At 43.2% G+C, this 19907-nt stretch overlaps 1 protein-coding gene across 5 annotated transcripts in view; it reads right to left on the reverse strand.

Annotated features, from left to right (window-relative positions):
• The window catches only part of NAV1 (neuron navigator 1), a 205512-nt gene that overhangs the window by 127569 nt on the left and 58036 nt on the right, over window positions 1–19907 (reverse strand). For all 5 annotated transcript variants that reach the window (XM_077295397.1, XM_077295399.1, XM_077295396.1 and 2 more), the window contains exon 5: window positions 12598–12736. In XM_077295397.1, the coding sequence (XP_077151512.1) occupies window positions 12598–12736 (139 nt within the window). The remainder of the gene's footprint in view (window positions 1–12597; window positions 12737–19907) is intronic.

Genomic DNA, 19907 nt, shown 5'->3' on the forward strand with positions numbered 1-19907 from the left:
CAGTCTGGGATGGAGTCATATCATCGCCGGATCACCAAACACCCCTTTGGCCCCACTCCATCAGCGCTGCTGATGCCCCCCACCCCGGTAAGCTGAATTCGGACTGTAAGATGGGCCACCTATTTGATGCATTAATTTTTTTCCCCTATTCTCCTTCTGAAAGTTTGGGGTGAGTCTTATGGTCTAGTGTGTCTTACAGTCTGAAAAATACGGTATTTTAAGCATTTTACCTGTTTACTCAATTTTAGTATTAATTATCTAAATTAATTATATAATTAATACAACATACAAATGAATACTTTTAAGAATACTACTATAATAATATATGCATTATATACTGTTATTCTCATTCTAAAAAAGCTAATACTACGCAAGCCTACCATATTTCAGATATTCTCAGTGTATTTACTGAAGCTTTTCGGTGAAAATCTGCAGATAAATCGTCAGCAGATTCTGCATGATGTAACATAATGATTGACATGTTTAATGTAGGTTGTTAAAAAAATCTCCATAAGAGAGGTCACGGAGTCGGACCTAAACTAAATAATTACAGTTAATAATCAGAGTCAGTAAAAGAATACCAGAACTGCTAAAAACAGCCAGTGATTGAGTATCTGCCGGGATTTCATTACGATTTGTCAGAAATAATGACATAAATGGCTGGCAGGGATCTGGTTCTTGGCACCCTGTGGGGGAAGGTTGCCTTGTAAACACTTGCATTTTAAGCACTAAACTTTAAATTCTTACATTCATGCGCTACAGCTTTAACCAATGATACAAAGGACAATGTTATAGATCTTTGCTTTCTAGCCACAAGTCATATCGGCTCTGTATGATTAAAAGGGTGTGTTCACACATTTTTTGGCAAATTTGATATCTGTTTACAAGAGGATCCATGGCAGATCTTCGAGGATGACGCTTGTAATTCTGGCGCAGATGTGTACAAATGCCAGAAGATCTGCCCAAGGATTAGCTGCTGCTTAGTCATTCAATATGGCTAATCTTCAGCTTTTCTGTCCATACTCAGCAAGAAGAATTACCGAACTCATACATCTTTTTTCTTTTCAATGTTCTTTTTATTGTAAAGTAAAGCAGTTAGACAGACAGTCAAAATCAGTTACAGAGTCATGAGAGACTAATATAATGTAAAACACTTTACAACTTTTAACCGGAAGAAGAATACCTTCCCTGACTGAGTCATCTCATGAATAACAGTAGTGATAATATATAAACAAAGAATCTGTCTAAGGGTACTGTCACACAGTCACACTTTGATCGCTACGACCGTACGATCCGTGACGTTCCAGCGATATCCATACGATATCGCTGTGCCTGACACGCAGCATCGATCAGGGATCCTGCTGAGAATCGTACGTCGTAGCAGATCGTATGGAACTTTCTTTCGTCGCTGAATCTCCCGCTGTCATCGCTGGATCGGTGTGTGTGACAGCGATCCAGCGATGTGTTCGCTTGTAACCAGGGTAAACATCGGGTAACTAAGCGCAGGGCCGCGCTTAGTAACCCGATGTTTACCCTGGTTACCAGCGTAAAAGTAAAAAAAAAAAAAACAGTACATACTCACATTCCGGTGTCTGTCCTCCGGCGTCTCAGCTTCTCTGCAGTGTGAGCGCCGGCCAGCCAGAAAGCGAGCACAGCGGTGACGTCTGACGTCACCGCTCTGCTTTCCGGCTATGGTGCTTACACAGTGCAGAGAAGCTGAGACGCCGGGGGACAGATACCGGAATGTAAGTATGTACTGTTTGTTTTTTTTACGTTTACGCTGGTAACCAGGGTAAACATCGGGTTACTAAGCGCGGCCCTGCGCTTAGTAACCCGATGTTTACCCTGGTTACCCGGGGACTTTGGCATCGCTCCAGCGCCGTGATTGCACAGTGTGACCGCAGTCTACGACGCTGGAGCGATACTCATACGATCGCTGCGACGTCACGAATCGTGCCGTCGTAGCGATGTAAATGGTACTGTGTGACGGTACCCTAAGAATACAGTGTATATATAAACTCTTTAAAGTTTAGCCTAGTTGAAAAGGGGTAAGTAAACGGAGAAAAGAAAGAGAGTGTGGGGGCATATAAGGCTAAGGGGGGAATGAAGGAGCTGAAATAGATGGTTGGGGAGGAAAGCGGGGGGGGGAGGTGAGGGGGGGGGGAGACATCATGAGTTATGCTTTCTTGTTTTATTAATCCTCATCTGCGTCAAATCTGGAAGACGTTCTGAACGTTGTCCATGGGTGCCATATTCCTGTAAGTTTAGGTTGTGTGTGGTTCACCAGGGCCACTAATTCAGCCATAAGGTATAATTGATCTATTTTCTTCAACATTTGTTGGTATGTCGGGACGATCGTGGACTTCCAGTATAAAGGGATTAACAATTTGGCTGCAGCTAAGATATTTTGAGCCAAGATAGTGGGCCATGCGCACCTGGACCACACAGGGAAGTTCAAGAGCGCTGTTTCTGGTGATAGGTGTATTTTTTTCCCAGTAACGTCTTTTATCAATTGTTCCGTCATTGTCCAGAAACCACGAATTCCCGGACATGACCACCAAAGGTGCAAATAATCGCCTTCTCCTGTTTCGCATCTCCAACAGTTAGTATGGAAGCTCACTCGCCAGGTCTTAAGTTGCTTTGGAGTGACATACCACCTGGATACTATTTTATAAGAGTTTTCCTGTGTTTTAACACAGCTCGTAGGACCATGTGAATATTTATAGATGTGAGATATGTAGGCTCTCTTAAGGCTTAATTCGTCTATCAATAACGTTCGATATATTGTGGAGAATACCTTTGTGGGCCTGGAAGTTCTGGCGCACAGGGTTTCAAATAAGGTAGGTTTGCGTGAAATATCTGAATGGTATTGTATTCTTTTAAGTACATCTTTGAGTGTTGAGTACTGCAAAAAATTAAAGTTTGTCATACCTGGTCTTTCACGTAGTTCTGCTAATGTGAGCAGAGTTCCTTCAGTTATCAATTGGTCTACTGGTATACTTTTAGCTCGGTTCCCAATTGAGTGGGTTATGATATCAGAGAGGTTTAACAGTGGCGACAAAGGGGGTTACCGAACTCATATCAATTAGATATTTTGTTTCCGTTTCCGGAATGTTAGTAGAGTTGTCACACATTTTGGTGCAGAATCCTCATCAAATCCTGAATGTACGAATGCACGAGAAGACCCAGACAGAAGAGGCCCTTGTACAAGTACTAAATATGGATGCCCTACAGTCCAGTAGACCATCATAATAAATCCACAATTCCGTCTGCTTTAAAGGTGGAAGTTGGCCCACTTAGCTACTGGTTATGGCTCTTGGAACAAGTGGAGGGGAAAAAAAAGCACAAAAATGAAAATTACTAGCTCCTTAAGGTTGAGTTCCTATGGTGAGTTGACAGTTAGTGTGAGTTGTTTGTGCTAATATGCTGTATTTGAGTTTTAACAAATGTAGTACAGGGCATTGTGACCAAACTTTGGTTTCATCTATCCATAGGACATTGCTCCAGAAGTCTGATGGTTTATTCAGATACAACTTTTCAATCCTTAAATGTGTTTCCATGTTCTTCTTACAAACAATCTTTCTTCTGGCAACCCTTCCAACCAAGCCAAACCTGTTAAGTCTTTTTCTAATTTTACTGTCTTGATCTTTAGAATTCAAAATGCAAACTGATGCCTATAGAGTCTGACCTGTAGCTCATGAGTTTTTTGCAATTTCTATAAGCATTGCACATTCTGAATTTGCTGGGATGTCTCATACTGCTGGGAAGATTGTAAACTCTCGTTTTCCATTTGTGTATAATTTGCATGACATTGGGCTACGAGCCAAAAGTCCAGCTACAGGTATGAGCCAGAAATCCAGTTACAGGTGTTCTATTGACCTCATGCCATCACTCAAAGGCTATCATGGTGCAGAGCAAGGCAGCAATGGAGGCTGTAATGGAGGTCTATCCTCTTCAGCGATGAGTCCTACTTTTGTCTTGGACACAATGATAGCTGGAGATTGGACTGGAGATCATGTGGGAAGCACCATGAAGAGGCTTGCACAAGGCAACATGAGAATATCACAGTAGCTGTTCTTCAACATACTAAACCGCATGTTGCTCATGCTTCTGTGTGTAGCATGCATGGACTAAATGCTACTATGTCCTGGAGCATCTCCAGTCTTGTTTCCCATCTAGCACATCTGGGACTTCATTGGTCAGCAAATACAATTAGAGCTGTCATCCATGGATTTTGATTATTTGGTGATTATTTTTGATTATTACCAAAGGGTAATCTGGTACCTGGGTAATTGTGCTAAATAATCTGAAATGTTAAGATGTGCCTCCTATAGGTTTCATAATTACGGAAAGCAGGGCTGTGGAGTCGGAGCCCATTTTGGTGGAGTTGGAGTCAGAGTCATGGAAATTGAGGAGTCTGAGTCGGAGGTTTGGCTTACTGACTCCACAGCCCTGACGGAAAGGACCAAGTTTTTTGTATATGAAGGGACAGTACAGAGATCTTTCTAAGGGTACCGTCACACAGTACCATTTACATCGCTACGACGGCACGATTCGTGACGTCGTAGCATCGTATGATTATCGCTCCAGCGTCGTAGACTGCGGTCACACGTTGCAATCACGGCGCTGGAGCGATGCCGAAGTCCCCGGGTAACCAGGGTAAACATCGGGTTACTAAGCGCAGGGCCGCGCTTAGTAACCCGATGTTTACCCTGGTTACCAGCGTAAACGTAAAAAAAAACAAACAGTACATACTTACATTCCGGTGTCTGTCCCCCGGCGTTCTGCTTCTCTCCACTGTGTAAGCGCCATAGCCGGAAAGCACAGCGGTGACGTCACCGCGTCACCGCTGTGCTCGCTTTCCGGCTTGCCGGCGCTCACAGTGCAGAGAAGCTGAGACGCCGGAGGACAGACACCGGAATGTGAGTATGTACTGTTTGTTTTTTTTACGTTTACGCTGGTAACCACGGTAAACATCGGGTTACTAAGCGCGGCCCTGCGCTTAGTAACCCGATGTTTACCCTGGTTACAAGCGAACACATCGCTGGATCGCTGTCACACACAACGATCCAGCGATGTCAGCGGGTGATCAAGCGACGAAAGAAAGTTCCAAACGATCTGCTACGACGTACGATTCTCAGCAGGGTCCCTGATCGCTGCTGCGTGTCAGACACTGCGATATCGTATGGATATCGCTAGAACGTCACGAATCGTACCGTCGTAGCGATCAAAATGGCACTGTGTGACAGTACCCTAATGATCTTTTTACACCTAGGCCTGCAACAGTGATAAGGGGTCATCCTGAAATTCTAGGGGAAAAAAATTAGCATGTTAAGGCTATGGCTTGGCTTAGCCTTAGTTAGCCTGTTAGGGTTATGGTTGGTTCTATGTCATTGTTAGGATATGCCTTGTGATGCAAATTTCCCAGATTTATAAAAATCCAGCCTCATCTAACCTTGTGCCAAAGTCAGTAGCCATAGGTTTTTCTAAACAGCAGCCTAGCCCTCTGAAAATGAAAATGGTGGATGCCCACAAAGCAGTAGAAGGCTATAAGAAGATAGCAGAGCGTTTTCAAGTTGCCATTTCCTCAGTTCAAAATGTAATTATGAAATGGCAGTTACCAGGAACAGTGGAGGTCAAGATAAGGCCTCGAAGATCAAGGTAAATTTCAGTGAGAGCTGCTTGTAAGATTGCTAGAGGAAAAATAAAACACCTTCAGAAACATTTTGCAGATTTTGGAGTTGTGGTACATTGTACTACTGTTCAGAGACACCGGCACAAATATGGCTTTTATGGAAAAGTCATCAGAAACGCTTCCTGCGCTCTCACCATAAAATTCTAAACAAGCCTCATGCATTTTGGAAACAATTTCTATGGACCAGTTAAGGTAAAATATATTGTAACTCCTTGGCCACAATGATCAAAGGTAAGTGTGGCGAAAAATGGCACAGAATTTCAGTAAAAGAACATCTCACCAACCAATAAGCTTGGGGGTTGATTAATCATGCTTTGGGGTTGTGTTGCAGCCAATGGTATGGGGAACATTTCACGGGTAGAGGGAAGAACAGATTCAATTAAATTTCAATAAATTATTTGCGCAAACATGACACCATCTGTAAAAAGGCTGAAGTTGAAAAGAAGATGGCTTAAAAACAACAAAATCCACAATAGACTACCTCAAAAGGCGCAAGCTGAAGGTTTTGCAATAGCCCTCACAGCCCCCTGATCTGAACATCATTAAAAATCTGTGGCAGGACCTCAAAATAACAGTGCATGCAAGATCACATAGAACTGGAAGAATTTTCCAAAGAATGGATGAAAGTCCCTCAAACAAGAACTGAAAGACTCTTGTCTGGCTACAAAAAGTGTTTACAAGCTAAGTTACTTGCAAAAAGCGGTGCTACTACTTAATAACCATGCAGGGTGCCCAAACTTTTACATCGGCCCTTTTCCTTTTTGTAATTTTTTTAAAATATAAAAAGTACAATATACATGTTGGTTTTTTTTGCCTAAAATACAAAGGAAATGTGTAATCTTTAACTTTAGCCCTTTAGAGATCATTTCATCTTCAACTTGTTTAACTGTTCAAAATGACAGTAACTTTGAATTTTTACCATGCCATTGTATATGCTTCTGTGCAGTGTCTGTCTGCATGTGTGTGATATATGTATATACTGTCTATATATATAATTGTCTAAGGAGTACTTCAGTCTTTCTGTCTGTCTATCTATTCTGTCGGCAACTTCCATCACGGAAATCCCGCGTCGCTGATTGATCTCGCCAGCTGCCTGTCATGGCTGCCGTGACCAATCAGCGAAGGGCATAGTCCGATTAGTCCCTCACCCTACTCCCCTGCAGTCAGTGCCCGGCGCCCGCTCCATACTCCTCGCAGTCAGTGCCCGGCGTCTGCTCCATACTCCCCGCAGTCAGTGCCCGGCACCCGCATACTCCCCCCCACTCACCGCTCACACAGGGTTAATGCCATCGGTAACAGACCGCAATATTAACCCTGTGTGTCCCCAACTTTTTACTATTGCCTATGCAGCGTCAATAGTAAAAAGATCTAATGTTAAAAATAATAAAAAAACAAAAAACCTGCTATACTCACCCTCCGTAGTCCGATGATGCGCTCGCGCCGGCCGCCATCTTCCGTTACCAGAGATGCTTTGCGAATTTACCCAGAAGACTTAGCGGTCTTGCGAGACCGCTAAGTCATCTGGGTAATTTCGCAGTGCATCCTGGGAACGGGAGATGGCGGCAGCCGCGCGCATAGGAACAGCTTCGCTGGATCCCAGGGGGTGAGTATATAACTATTTTTTGTTTTAATTATCTTTTTTTAACACGGATATGTGCCCACACTGCTATATACTACGTGGGCAGTGTTATATAGCGCGTGGGCTGCGTTATATACAGCGTGGCTGCTATATACTACTTGGCCAGTGTTATATACCACGTGGGCAGTGTTATGTACCGCGTGGGCTGCGTTATATACAGCGTGGCTGCTATATACTACTTGGCCAGTGTTATATACCACGTGGGCAGTGTTATATACCGCGTGGGCTGCGTTATATACAGCGTGGGCTGCTATATACTACTTGGTCAGTGTTATATACCGCGTGAACAGTGTTATATACCGCGTGGGCTGCGTTATATACCGCGTGGGCTGCGTTATATACCGCGTGGCTGCTATATACTACGTGGCCAGTGTTAGATACTATGTGGGCTGTGTTATGTACTGCGTGGCCTGTGCTATATACTGCGTGGCCACTGTTAAATATTGCGTGGCCTGTATTAACGCATCGGGTATTCTACAATATGTATGTATGTATGTATGTATGTATGTAGCAGCCACATAGTATATAGCACTATTTGTCTGCTATATACTACATGGATCCTATATACTAAGTGGCCTGTGCTATATACTATGTGGCTTCTTTATACATACATACATATTCTAGAATACCCGATGCGTTAGAATCGGGCCACCATATAGTATATATATATATATATATATATATATATTATATATATATTATATATTAAGGGTTCACTCGCTCAGATGCATAGGAGGAAACAGGAGGCACATTCTCTTCAGCGTTCTTGTGGGTTTTTTCACTCCATAAACCATTTAAGTCAGCAAAACAAAGGTAAACAGTCTTACAAATAGCCTTTGGCTCAGGCATAGGGAAACAAATTGTCCGTTCCTTCAGGCTCAGTCCTGAAGCCTTAACACACTGTGGAGGCTTGCCCCTCCACACACACAGACTCCTGTCTGTAGTGTCCGCCCTGGACACATGGAAATCTGTCCACCATGACAGACTCCCACACTCACTCCCATGTGCCAAACACACCTCCATTAAGTAGCCTGAAACCACACCCAGAACCCATCACATGATTAGACATGTGGTTGTGACATCACCACAGGTCCTGACACAAACATAGACAGGCATGGTTATGCCCCTTACCCAGGGGTGAGGTATATGGGTAGCCAGACCCTCCCATCTCTCATAGATACCCGTAACCCGGACCCAAATATACTACACAATTCCTTATTACTTTATGAGCATTACAGAAAACACTCCGGGTCACATCACAGCGACAAGCCTTCTCTGTGATACATACCTCCCGTCGATTAGACACCCTTTAGCCATGCTACAATATACACTCACCGGCCAATTTATTAGGTACACCATGCTAGTAACGGGTTGGACCCCCTTTTGCCTTCAGAACTGCCTCAATTCTTCATGGCATAGATTCAACAAGGTGCTGGAAGCATTCCTCAGAGATTTTGGTCCATATTGACATGATGGCATCACACAGTTGCCGCAGATTTGTCGGCTGCACATCCCAAAGATGCTCCATACAAGGCAGGATGGATCCATGCTTTCATGTTGTTTACGCCAAATTCTGACCCTACCATCCGAATGTCGCAGCAGAAATCGAGACTCATCAGACCAAGCAACGTTTTTCCAATCTTCTACTGTCCAATTTCGATGAGCTTGTACAAATTGTAGCCTCAGTTTCCTGTTCTTAGCTGAAAGGAGTGGTACCCGGTGTGGTCTTCTGCTGCTGTAGCCCATCTGTCTCAAAGTTCGACGCACTGTGCGTTCAGAGATGCTCTTAGGCCTACCTTGGTTGTAACGGGTGGCGATTTGAGTCACTGTTGCCTTTCTATCAGCTCGAACCAGTCTGCCCATTCTCCTCTGACCTCTGGCATCAACAAGGCATTTCCGCCCACAGAACTGCCGCTCACTGGATTTTTTTTCTTTTTCGGACCATTCTCTGTAAACCCTAGAGATGGTTGTGCGTGAAAATCCCAGTAGATCAGCAGTTTCTGAAATACTCAGACCAGCCCTTCTGGCACCAACAACCATGCCACGTTCAAAGGCACTCAAATCACCTTTCTTCCCCATACTAATGCTCGGTTTGAACTGCAGGAGATTGTCTTGACCATGTCTACATGCCTAAATGCACTGAGTTGCCGCCATGTGATTGGCTGATTAGAAATTAAGTGTTAACAAGAAGTTGGACAGGTGTACCTAATAAAGTGGCCGGTGAGTGTATATATATATATATATATATATATATATATATATATATATATATATATATATATATATATACATATACATATACAGTACAGACCAAAAGTTTGGACACACCTTCTCATTTAAAGATTTTTCTATATTTTCATGACTATGAAAATTGTACATTCACACTGAAGGCATCAAAACTATGAATTAACATATGTGGAATTATATACTTAACAAAAAAGTGTGAAACAACTGAAATTATGTCTTATATTCTAGGTTCTTCAAAGTAGCCACCTTTTGCTTTGATGACTGCTTTGCACACTCTTGGCATTCTCTTGATGAGCTTCAAGAGGTAGTCACCGGGAATGGCTTTCTCTTCACAGGTGTGCCCTGTCAGGCTTAATGATTGGGATTTCTTGCCTTATAAATGGGGTTGGGACCATCAGTTGAGTTGTGCAGAAGTCTGGTGGATACACAGCTGATAGTCCTACTGAATAGACTGTTAGAATTTGTATTATGGCAAGAAAAAAGCAGCTAAGTAAAGAAAAGAGTGGCCATCATTACTTTAAGAAATGAAGGTCAGTCAGTCCGAAAAATGGGAAAACTTTGAAAGTGTCCCCAAGTGCAGTGGCAAAAACCATCAAGCGCTACAAAAAAACTGGTTCACATGAGGACCACCCCAGGAAAGGAAGACCAAGAGTCACCTCTGCTTCTGAGGATAAGTTTATCCAAGTCACCAGCTTCAGAAATCGCAGGTTAACAGCAGCTCAGACTAGAGACCAGGTCAATGCCACACAGAGTTCTAGCAGCAGACACATCTCTACAACAACTGTTAAGAGGAGACTTTGTGCAGCAGGCCTTCATAGTAAAATAGGTGCTAGGAAACCACTGCTAAGGACAGGCAACAAGCAGAAGAGACTTGTTTGGGCTAAAGAACACAAGGACTGGACATTAGACCAGTGGAAATCTGTGCTTTGGTCTGATGAGTCCAAATTTGAGATCTTTGGTTCCAACCACCGTGTCTTTGTGCGATGCAGAAAAGGTGAAAGGATGGACTCTACATGCCTGGTTCCCACCGTGAAGCATGGAGGAGGAGGTGTGATGGTGTGGGGTGCTTTGCTGGTGACACTGTTGGTGATTTATTCAAAATTCAAGGCATACTGAACCAGCATGGCTGAATATAAGACATAATTTCAGTTGTTTCACACTTTTTTGTTAAGTATATAATTCCACATGTGTTAATTCATAGTTTTGATGCTTTCAGTGTGAATATACAATATTCATATTCATGAAAATACAGAAAAAATCTTTAAATGAGAAGGAGTGTCCAAACTTTTGGTCTGTACTATATATATATATATATATATATATATATATATATATATATATATATATATATATATATATATATATATATATAGATATAGATGTATATATATATATATATATATATATTTAAATACATGTATGCGGTGTATATATGCATGTGTGTAAGCATGAATGTATGTTGTGTCTGTATGCATGTTGTGGTGCGGTGACCCACGTTACAGCCAGGGGGCGCTGTGTGTATGCTTTAAGATGCGTTTGGAGGCATAAATGTGATGAGACTAAGTCCGGCAGGAGTGTTAATGGCCGGTGTGTGTGTTGCAGAGGAAGACACTCTGTGCTGTCAATCTGAAGTTTGTTTGGTGTGCTGGGACCTGTAGTCCCACAAGTAGTTGTGTAATGCTAATGGGAGATTGGCAGGGCTAGTTATGAGAGATGGGAGTGTCAGACTAGCCACACACACCCACACTCCCACCCAGGGGAGTGGTTACAGGTATGTAATGTGACCAGGGTGTGGGTCACATGTGCCTGTGTGGTTCCTGTGTATGGATCCGTTTGGTCCATGTGCAAGGTACTGGACGGTCGGTGTTGGAGACTCCTGGTATTGGAGAAGTCCTGCAAGCACCTGAGACCGTGGACCTGATGTACGGTCAGTGTTGGATTGTCCTGATATGGGCTGGAGTCCTGGAGGCACTGAGACCGTGAGTCCTGCAATAGCCTGGGTGTTGGATTGTCCTGAAGTGGGCTGGAGTCCTGGAAGCACTGCTGAGGCTATGGACTGAATGCTCGAGGTGTTGGATTGTCCTGCTATGGACTGGAGTCCTGCAAGCACCTGGGAAGAGTGAGTCCTGCAATAGCCCGTGTGTTGGATTGTCCTGAGATGGACTGGAGTCCTGGAAGCACTGCTGAGGCTATGGACTGAATGCTTGAGGTGTTGGATTGTCCTGGTATGGGCTGGAGTCCTGCAAGCACCTGGTAAGAGTGTGAGTCCTGGAATGGTCAGAGTGTTGGATTGTCCGCGGATGGACTGGAGTCCTGTAAGCACTTGGTAGATCATGGACTGATGGCCTGTGTGTTGAAAGTGCCTGTGACTGGACTTCCTGAAAGCACATGGAGAGGCTGCAACTACAGAACCTGTGACGGCTTCTGTATTGGGGAGGCTACAGTTCCTACTGTGGGTCTGGACTATCTGAGGTGCCCTGGTCACAAGGACGGTGATCCCAGTGAGGCAGCTTTCCCCTGTGAACCAGCACTGGCAGGAGTCAGTGTGTGGAGCCGAAGTTCCTGTGAGGTAATCCCTGGTATGGGAAAAACCTGTGATATACAGCAGAGACGTATCTGCCATTGGAACAGACTGTCGGGGTTTAATATGTTCCGTTGATGCATGTAATGAACTGTAATGGAGAGAGATACCAGTGTGACCACTGTAGGCAATGTAAAACCGTATGTGATATGTTGATATGGCGGTATAATGAACTGTTTGTGTTATGGTTTATGACGTTTAATAAACCGGAATAGACTGTTTAAGTGGAGAAATCGTGCCTGAGTGCTTAAATCCCATGCCAAGCAAGTGTCCCCCAACACACTCAGGTAGCGTATCACCACAATGTGTATATATGATTGTGTCCGGTTTGTACACATGTATGTATACTTTCTCAAGTGCAGTATAAGTATATTTATGTGCACTGAATATGCATTGCTATAAAGAAAGAGAGAAAATTCATAGTTTCATTCTTACAGCAATAGTTGAGCTTCGTCGAGATGCAGTAGGTGTGGAGGGTAAAGAGGTAAGAGAAGAACTGACGTTGCATTCCTCGGAGCTGAGATTTCCCGATGCATCACTCAAGCCACTGCTTATGGAGCTGCTCTCATCCCAACTGCAAAAACAGCACAGGGCTATAGTTATCAGTGATTCCACATAATGGCTTTTACTTTAAAATACAATTGAAAGAAATTATTCAAAACAATTTATTTAAGTATGGAAAATGTGAATCAAAAAATCCTCTTGTACACTAAAGAGCTCTTAGGTAATCACAATATGCTATACAAAGTATAAATATTGCCAGGATTATGGACTTATGGCTTCCCCAAAATTTCACTAAATGGCAAAGTTCCAGAAATCTCTTAGGCTACGTTCTCATAAGTTTTTGGTGAGTCTATGGGAGCCCTATTCTGGCCCCGTTCTGGCTCTCATAGACTTACATTGAGTTGTGACTGGCCCAGCAAACACTGGAGCGATCCGACAAGTCACAACCTGCTGGAGACCAACATGAGTGGCGCAGGGAAGAGCTGAAGACGGCAGCTGGTACGTATAAGACTAGGGGCAGCGAACTAATAACACTACTCTAGCGCTGTAATGGAGCGGTGCTTATCTTTCAGGTCGGACCAGGGGCTTATCTATAGCATTATAGAATGCTGTATATCAGCCCTGAAAGGCAGTGGCCACATCTTATATAGGCCAAACCTGGAGACAGGTTACCTTTAACATATGTATAGAAGTTACTATAAGTGTGGTGGTCGGCAAACAGTATTTTCTATGCAAACTTCAGAGCGGTTTGTGGGGGAAGCAAGAGATATTTGTGATGAGACCAATCAGATCTAAGTGAAACTTTGAGGATACGAAATCCATAACTCTAGGCATAAACACAGTTTTTGGTTTTGCGAAAACTAAATGAAAATGTGATTATTTTTAAGGTCAGATATATATTAATCTTTAATACACAAAGGTTTCAGCACACTAGATTTTAACTGCATATCACAAGTACACAGCATATGAATCTAAAATCCCACTAACACGACATCAATGAGAAATCAGCAGAAGAGTTATCCCCCAACTATATCACTCACCAAGCCGGGCGCTCCTCTGCATGGAGGGTGAGAGAGAGCCGGAGAGAGCTATCTACTGCGTACGGTGGGCTTTACTCTTGGAAGAATTTGATATGCAAAACCAACACTTAAACTATGAGTCTTTTTATAGAAAGCTAAAAGAATCCTTATTATAATACATGAAAAAATATGACAAAAATCATATAAATATGTAATAACAACAAGAGTAATACAAATACAAGAAAAAAGGAGTGGGTATACCTGGGTAAAGTCTACCTAAATATACTGCTGGGTCTATTTGAAGTCTGTTAGATATTATATTATATATAGAAATTCATATCATATGATAAAGACATAGTGCCATATTGACGCAAGGTATAATGACATATAATGGACTTCATGATAAGAATCCCAAATATGCTTAATCCATATAAAAGATCCGGATAATTACAATTACATCCACATAAGTGATGGTTACTTAAAATATAGCACACATGAACATGATAGAACATTTTATTGTACATAATGACATAATGACACTAAGTAGTCTCCCCTGGAAGAAGTATTTCATTGCGAAACGCGCGTCGGGTGTGGTGGGTTCCTGGCCTCCTATACTGCTGCTAAAATTACCTCTTCATATTGATCTATTGTGTCTAGTATCCTTTGTTGTGTATGTTAAATAACTATTATATTCACACTACTTTGTCTTTATCATATGATATGAATTTCTACATATAATATCTATACCCAGCAGTATATTGCAGTAGACTTTACACAGGTATACCAACCCCTTTTTGTTGTATTTGGATTGGCCTGTTGTTTTTACATATTTACATGATTTTTGTCATATTTTTAATGTACTGTAATAAAGATGTTTTAGCCTTCTATAAAAAGCCTCATTTATTTAAAGGGAACCTGTCACCCCCAAAATTGATGGTGAGGTAAGCTCACCGTCATCAGGGGCTTATCTACAGCATTCTGTAATGCTGTAGATAAGCCCCCGATGTTACCTGAAAGAGGAGAAAAAGACATTAGATTATACTCACCCAGGGGCGGTCCCACTCCGATGGGCGTCGCAAGTCCATTCCGGCGCCTCCTATCTTCATTCCATGACGTCCTCTCCTGGTCTTTACGCCGGGGCTCCGGTGCAGGCGTACTTTGTCTCCCCTGTTGAGGGCAGAGCAAAGTACTGCAGTGCGCAGGCGCCGGAAAGGTCAGAGAGGCCCGGCGCCTGCGCACTGCAGTACTTTGCTCTGCCCTCAACAGGGCAGACAAAGTACGCCTGCGCCGGAGCCGCGGCGTGAAGACCAGGAGAGAACATCATGAAGATAGGAGGCGCCGGAGCGGACCTGAGACACCCATCGGACCGGACCGCAGCGGGACCACCCCTGGGTGAGTATAATCTAACCTCTTTTTCTCCTCTTTCAGGATACATCGGGGGTTTATCTACAGCATTCCAGAATGCTGTAGATAAGCCCCTGATGACGGTGGGCTTACCTCATCATCGATTTTGGGGGTGACAGGTTCCCTTTAAGTGTTATTTTGGCTCAACTATTTACAACTGAGGACATTGGCGCAGTAAGAATTTGATATGTTGTTACCTATGACTGTAGTGTTTGAAACTGTTAAACTGTAAAGCGCTGCGGAATATGTTGGCGCTATATAAATAAAGATTATTATTATTATATGGCAAGAACTTACAATCACTATTAAGTATGATCAGAGTGAGCTTTTTGGACAAGTTGATATTGAATAATACTGAAGGTTCACTATCTGACTTTTACAGATACATGGCAATGATGTAGCATAGGAAACTGTAAATGGTCCAGTAAATGATTAATAGCTCTGCTGCTGTAAAAAACAGATTGCACATGGATGACAAGTGAGAAAAAATCGTCCCACTTTTCTAGCTGAAACTCATGTGAACAAGCCCTAAGGGTTAGAATCAGTCCATCTCTCAGGTGAAATAGCAAATAACTGAGCAGGTGCACACCCCGAGATGGGAAGGTTATAGACAAAAAGTTATCTATTACTTCGCAGAGGAGCCTTTAAGATGGCTCCAAAGGGATTAGGCTGAGAGTATGAGATTAATCATTTATTACAGTCATTGTATAGTCTAGCATAATTTCCCACTTTGCTTCCTAGACGCTGCAGACCAGCGGGAACTACAAGAGGACATTTAGGTGGATGGCTGATGAGTAATAATATTGTGCATTATTTATTAATTTGCTTACTTGCTGCATTGTTATTGAAATCTCTTATATAAGCTGTTTGGTAGATCGCTTATTAATCTGTCAGTTTTTGCTATGTAATCTGAGAGAAAGATGAGGTTGGGGCTGAGACACTGATTTCAGTGATGTGTGACTCATTAGGCTTTGTGCTGTTGTTTCAAACAAAGTTTTATCAGCAGGAGATTATTACTTCCAAACTAGCTCCCACATGCATCCTGGTTCAGGTCTACCCCGGCCACTGATTAGCAGTTTACTGTCAGTACAAAATGTAGATAGAAAGCGGTGGGGTTAGCCGATTTTGGCTTACAGACACCGATGTAAAATACTGACCAAATACTGAACATGGGAACGTGGCTTTTTACCCAGAATAGAGAGTGAAAGATTAGTACAGATTTCCCTGATAAGATATCGTACAAAGTTGTTTATTTTCAAGAGCACTACTGATTTATGAAATAAAAAATAAAAATATGGTTACTCATAAATTAATTTTAGTCTCCAGAAAATGACCTCAAGTGTGATGTATGACATTTTTAATAGTTGATGAAGACTTGGCAGAGGCCAAAATGTGTCCTATTACTATTACTGTAAGGAGACGCAATGCTGACATTAAGAGACACTGCACTGAAGGAATAAGAGTGCTGGGAATTCTTCATCCCTCCCTCATCGTGCAGCATTAAACAGTCATTCATATACTTAGGCTACGTTCACACGATCCGTTTTTTGCTGCGGATCCGTAGCGGAATTGCAGCTACGGATCCGCAGCCGTTTTCCATGCAGGGTACAGTACAATGTTACCCTATGGAAAACAAAACCCGCTGTGCCGACGATCCTTTTTTTCGCTGGAAAATCCGCGCGGATTTGCCAACGGAAAAAAGAAGTACCATGTCAATTCTTTCAGCGGATTCCGCTGCGGGTTTCCAACAGCACCAATAGGAAACTGCAGTTGGAAACCCGCAGTGGAATCCGCAGAAGAAAAAGGACACAAATCCGCCTAGAGAAGCACCGCCGTTTTCCACTGCGGATTTCCCCGAAAAAGGACCGGAAAAATCCGCAGTGAAAAACGGATCGTGTGAACGTAGCCTTATACTGATTAGTAAGAGAACACCCCTTTCCATTTTCAAGGGTTGCACAAATTTAAAAAAGAATGGTCAGAGGCTTTTTCTCAATACATCTAAGGGCTGGGTCAGGTACCGCAGCTCAGTGCAATTTACTTGAAAACAGGACACGAGCTATGTACAAAAATAGGGATTTCCTCAAAAATAGCTTACTAAACACAATAGGATATTACAATGACAACTTTTTAGTCAAACTCTTTTTCTAAATCTGTACCACACTGCTCATGCTGTATATAATTCGGGGACCTGTCAGCAGAAACAAAGTGTTTACCTGCAGCTGTAGTGGTAACGTGCAGATACGCATCATTACAAACATGTTCCATACTATAATTGGAAGTGCGGCTGCAGGGAGAAAGTGGTGTTATATTCTCCCTGCAGCTGCTCGCTTCCACTCGTCCAGCGCCAAGCCAGCTGTCTACATAATGGCCGCACTGTAACCAGCCACTCTGCTCTGGACACCAGCACAGCAGGATGTCACTCACGGAGCAGTCACTACTGAGCTATTATTTATGGTCTTCCAAAGGCCAAAACTTTTTTATTCTTCTGTCAACATAGTTTTTTTTTTCTTTTGCAGGACAAGTTGTATTTTTCAGTGGCACTACTCAATTTACCATATAATGTACTAGAAAATGGGGAAAAAAATAGAAAAGTGAAATAGTGAAGAAAAAACCCACAATTCCACTTTTTTTCTTTTTTACAGCTATCATTGTGTAATAAAAATGACCTGCAACACGATTTCCCAATGATTATAAAGCACGGCAGAGTATCTTGGCATAATATAAGCCTTCATAATACGTATTATAATACAATGGCAAATTTCTTCTGTTCTGCGGTAACTATAAGGCCTCATTCGCCTTCTATTACATATATTTTATACTCTTTTCACATTTGTTTGTGGACTATTGGTCCAGGAACAAAGCCATAACATGTTTATGTTGTCACCAGAGCTGTATGAGCCCTTTTTTTAACAGACGTTATGAAATTCATTTGCAACTTTATAGAGGGAGGATGAACAAATCTTAACTCTGGTACACACGTTGTCACAAATGTGGAAGAACAAAATATGGGTGAAGACACTTTTTACTTTTCATTCTAATACAGTTTATATGATTATTATTTATTTATTCATGCCCAATATGGAAACCTATTAGGATATGTGGTAGTCATGATCCAATAGACTTTGTTAGGCCTCTTTCACACTCCCGTTTTTTACAATCAGTCACAATCCGTCTAAGGGTATGTTTCCACGGTCAGGAAACGCTGCTTGTTTGACGCTGCGCAGAGCTGCAGCGTCAAACAAGCAGCGTCCAGATGTTCCAGCATAGTGGAGGGGATTTTATGAAATCCCGTCTCCACTATGCGTGGAAACCCGCACGCGGCGGCCCTGCGACTACGGACATGCTGCGCGTCTTTTCAGATCGCAGCATGTCCGTACACCTTGCGGGGACGCAGCGTCCCCGCAAGGCATATTACAGGGCGCTATGGGAGAGAGCGATCATCCCGGATGTGAAGAGTTAACACATCCGGCATGATCGCGTCCCAGAAAGAGGGCGGGGCTTAGCGCCGAGCGGCTTCGCCGCTGCGGCGATACCGCCGGCCATCCTGACAGTGGAAACATACCCAAACTGTTGAAAAGACGGATCCTGTGCAGATTGTAAAAAACAGGTGCACTGGGTCCGTTGTTTTGACGGATCCGTTGAGGCTATGTGCACACGTGGTTTTTCCGCTGCAAAAACGCATATACAACACAAACCATGTTAAAAATAATAAAAAATCGTGATATTCTTACCTTCCGGCGTCCCCCCGCAGCCTTACCGATGCTCGTGACGCTCCCGGAAGGCTGCGGGGGCCGCCGGAAGGTAAGAATATCACGATTTTTTATTTTTTTTTTATTATTTTTAACATTATATCTTTTTACTATTGATTCTGCATTGCATAGGCAGCATCAATAGTAAAGAGCGAGAGAGAGTTTCCCTGACGGGAAATTCTTCAGCGCATGCTCAGTTTCAAAAGATGGCATCCATAGCTGGATTCCTGCTTTTGACGGTCAGCGACGGATCCTGCGTCTATAGGCTTCCATTATAGCCAACGATGGACAGTGCAGGATCCGTCACTGAGCGATTTTCCGACGTGCAGAAAAAACATTTCTATGTGCGTTGTCTCCGCCGGACGGACAGCAATTTTACGACGGATCCAGGGCACGACGGATGAAACGTGTGGCCATCCATCACAATCCGTCACTAAATAGATAAAGTCTATGAGAAAAAGCTGGAAATAGCAGAAAACATTTGCGGATCTGTTTTTTTCACACTGTGACGGAAAAAGAAAGACGGAAGTGTGAAAGAAGCCTTAGGCCCCTAGCAGCCAATGCTACTCTACTTCCGCTGATAACCTATTTGGAGGCTGTGGTATCTAAGGGCTTAAAGGGAACCTGTCACCCCGTTTTTTGAAGATGAGCTAAAAATAGCGTTAAATAGGGGCAGAGCTGGGCGTTACATTAGTGTCTTTGTGTGCCTTTATTACCCACCTATGCTGCTGAAATACCTTTGTAAAGTCGCCGTTTTCTGCTGTCACTCACGCTGGTCTGGTCCTATGGGCGTGGTGACAGCGCTGTTTCTCCCCCAGAATCCTGCTCATCATTACGTTGGTGGCGTAGTGGTGTGCGCATGTCCAAAAGGCGAATCCACTGCCCAGGTGATGAAAAACAGCGCGATCTGCGCTATTCAGCCGTTTACCGGTGGGCGCGGCCATCTTTCCTGTGGCCGCGCGTGCGCAGATGGAGCGCTCTGCTGCCCGGGGCTTCAGGAAAATGGCCGCCGTGATCTCCATCTGCGCTCGCGCGGAATCCCGCGGCCATTTTCCTGAAGCCCCGGGCA

This window comes from Ranitomeya variabilis, chromosome 3, assembly GCF_051348905.1.
Source record: "Ranitomeya variabilis isolate aRanVar5 chromosome 3, aRanVar5.hap1, whole genome shotgun sequence".
In the NCBI taxonomy this organism is placed as follows: domain Eukaryota; kingdom Metazoa; phylum Chordata; class Amphibia; order Anura; family Dendrobatidae; genus Ranitomeya; species Ranitomeya variabilis.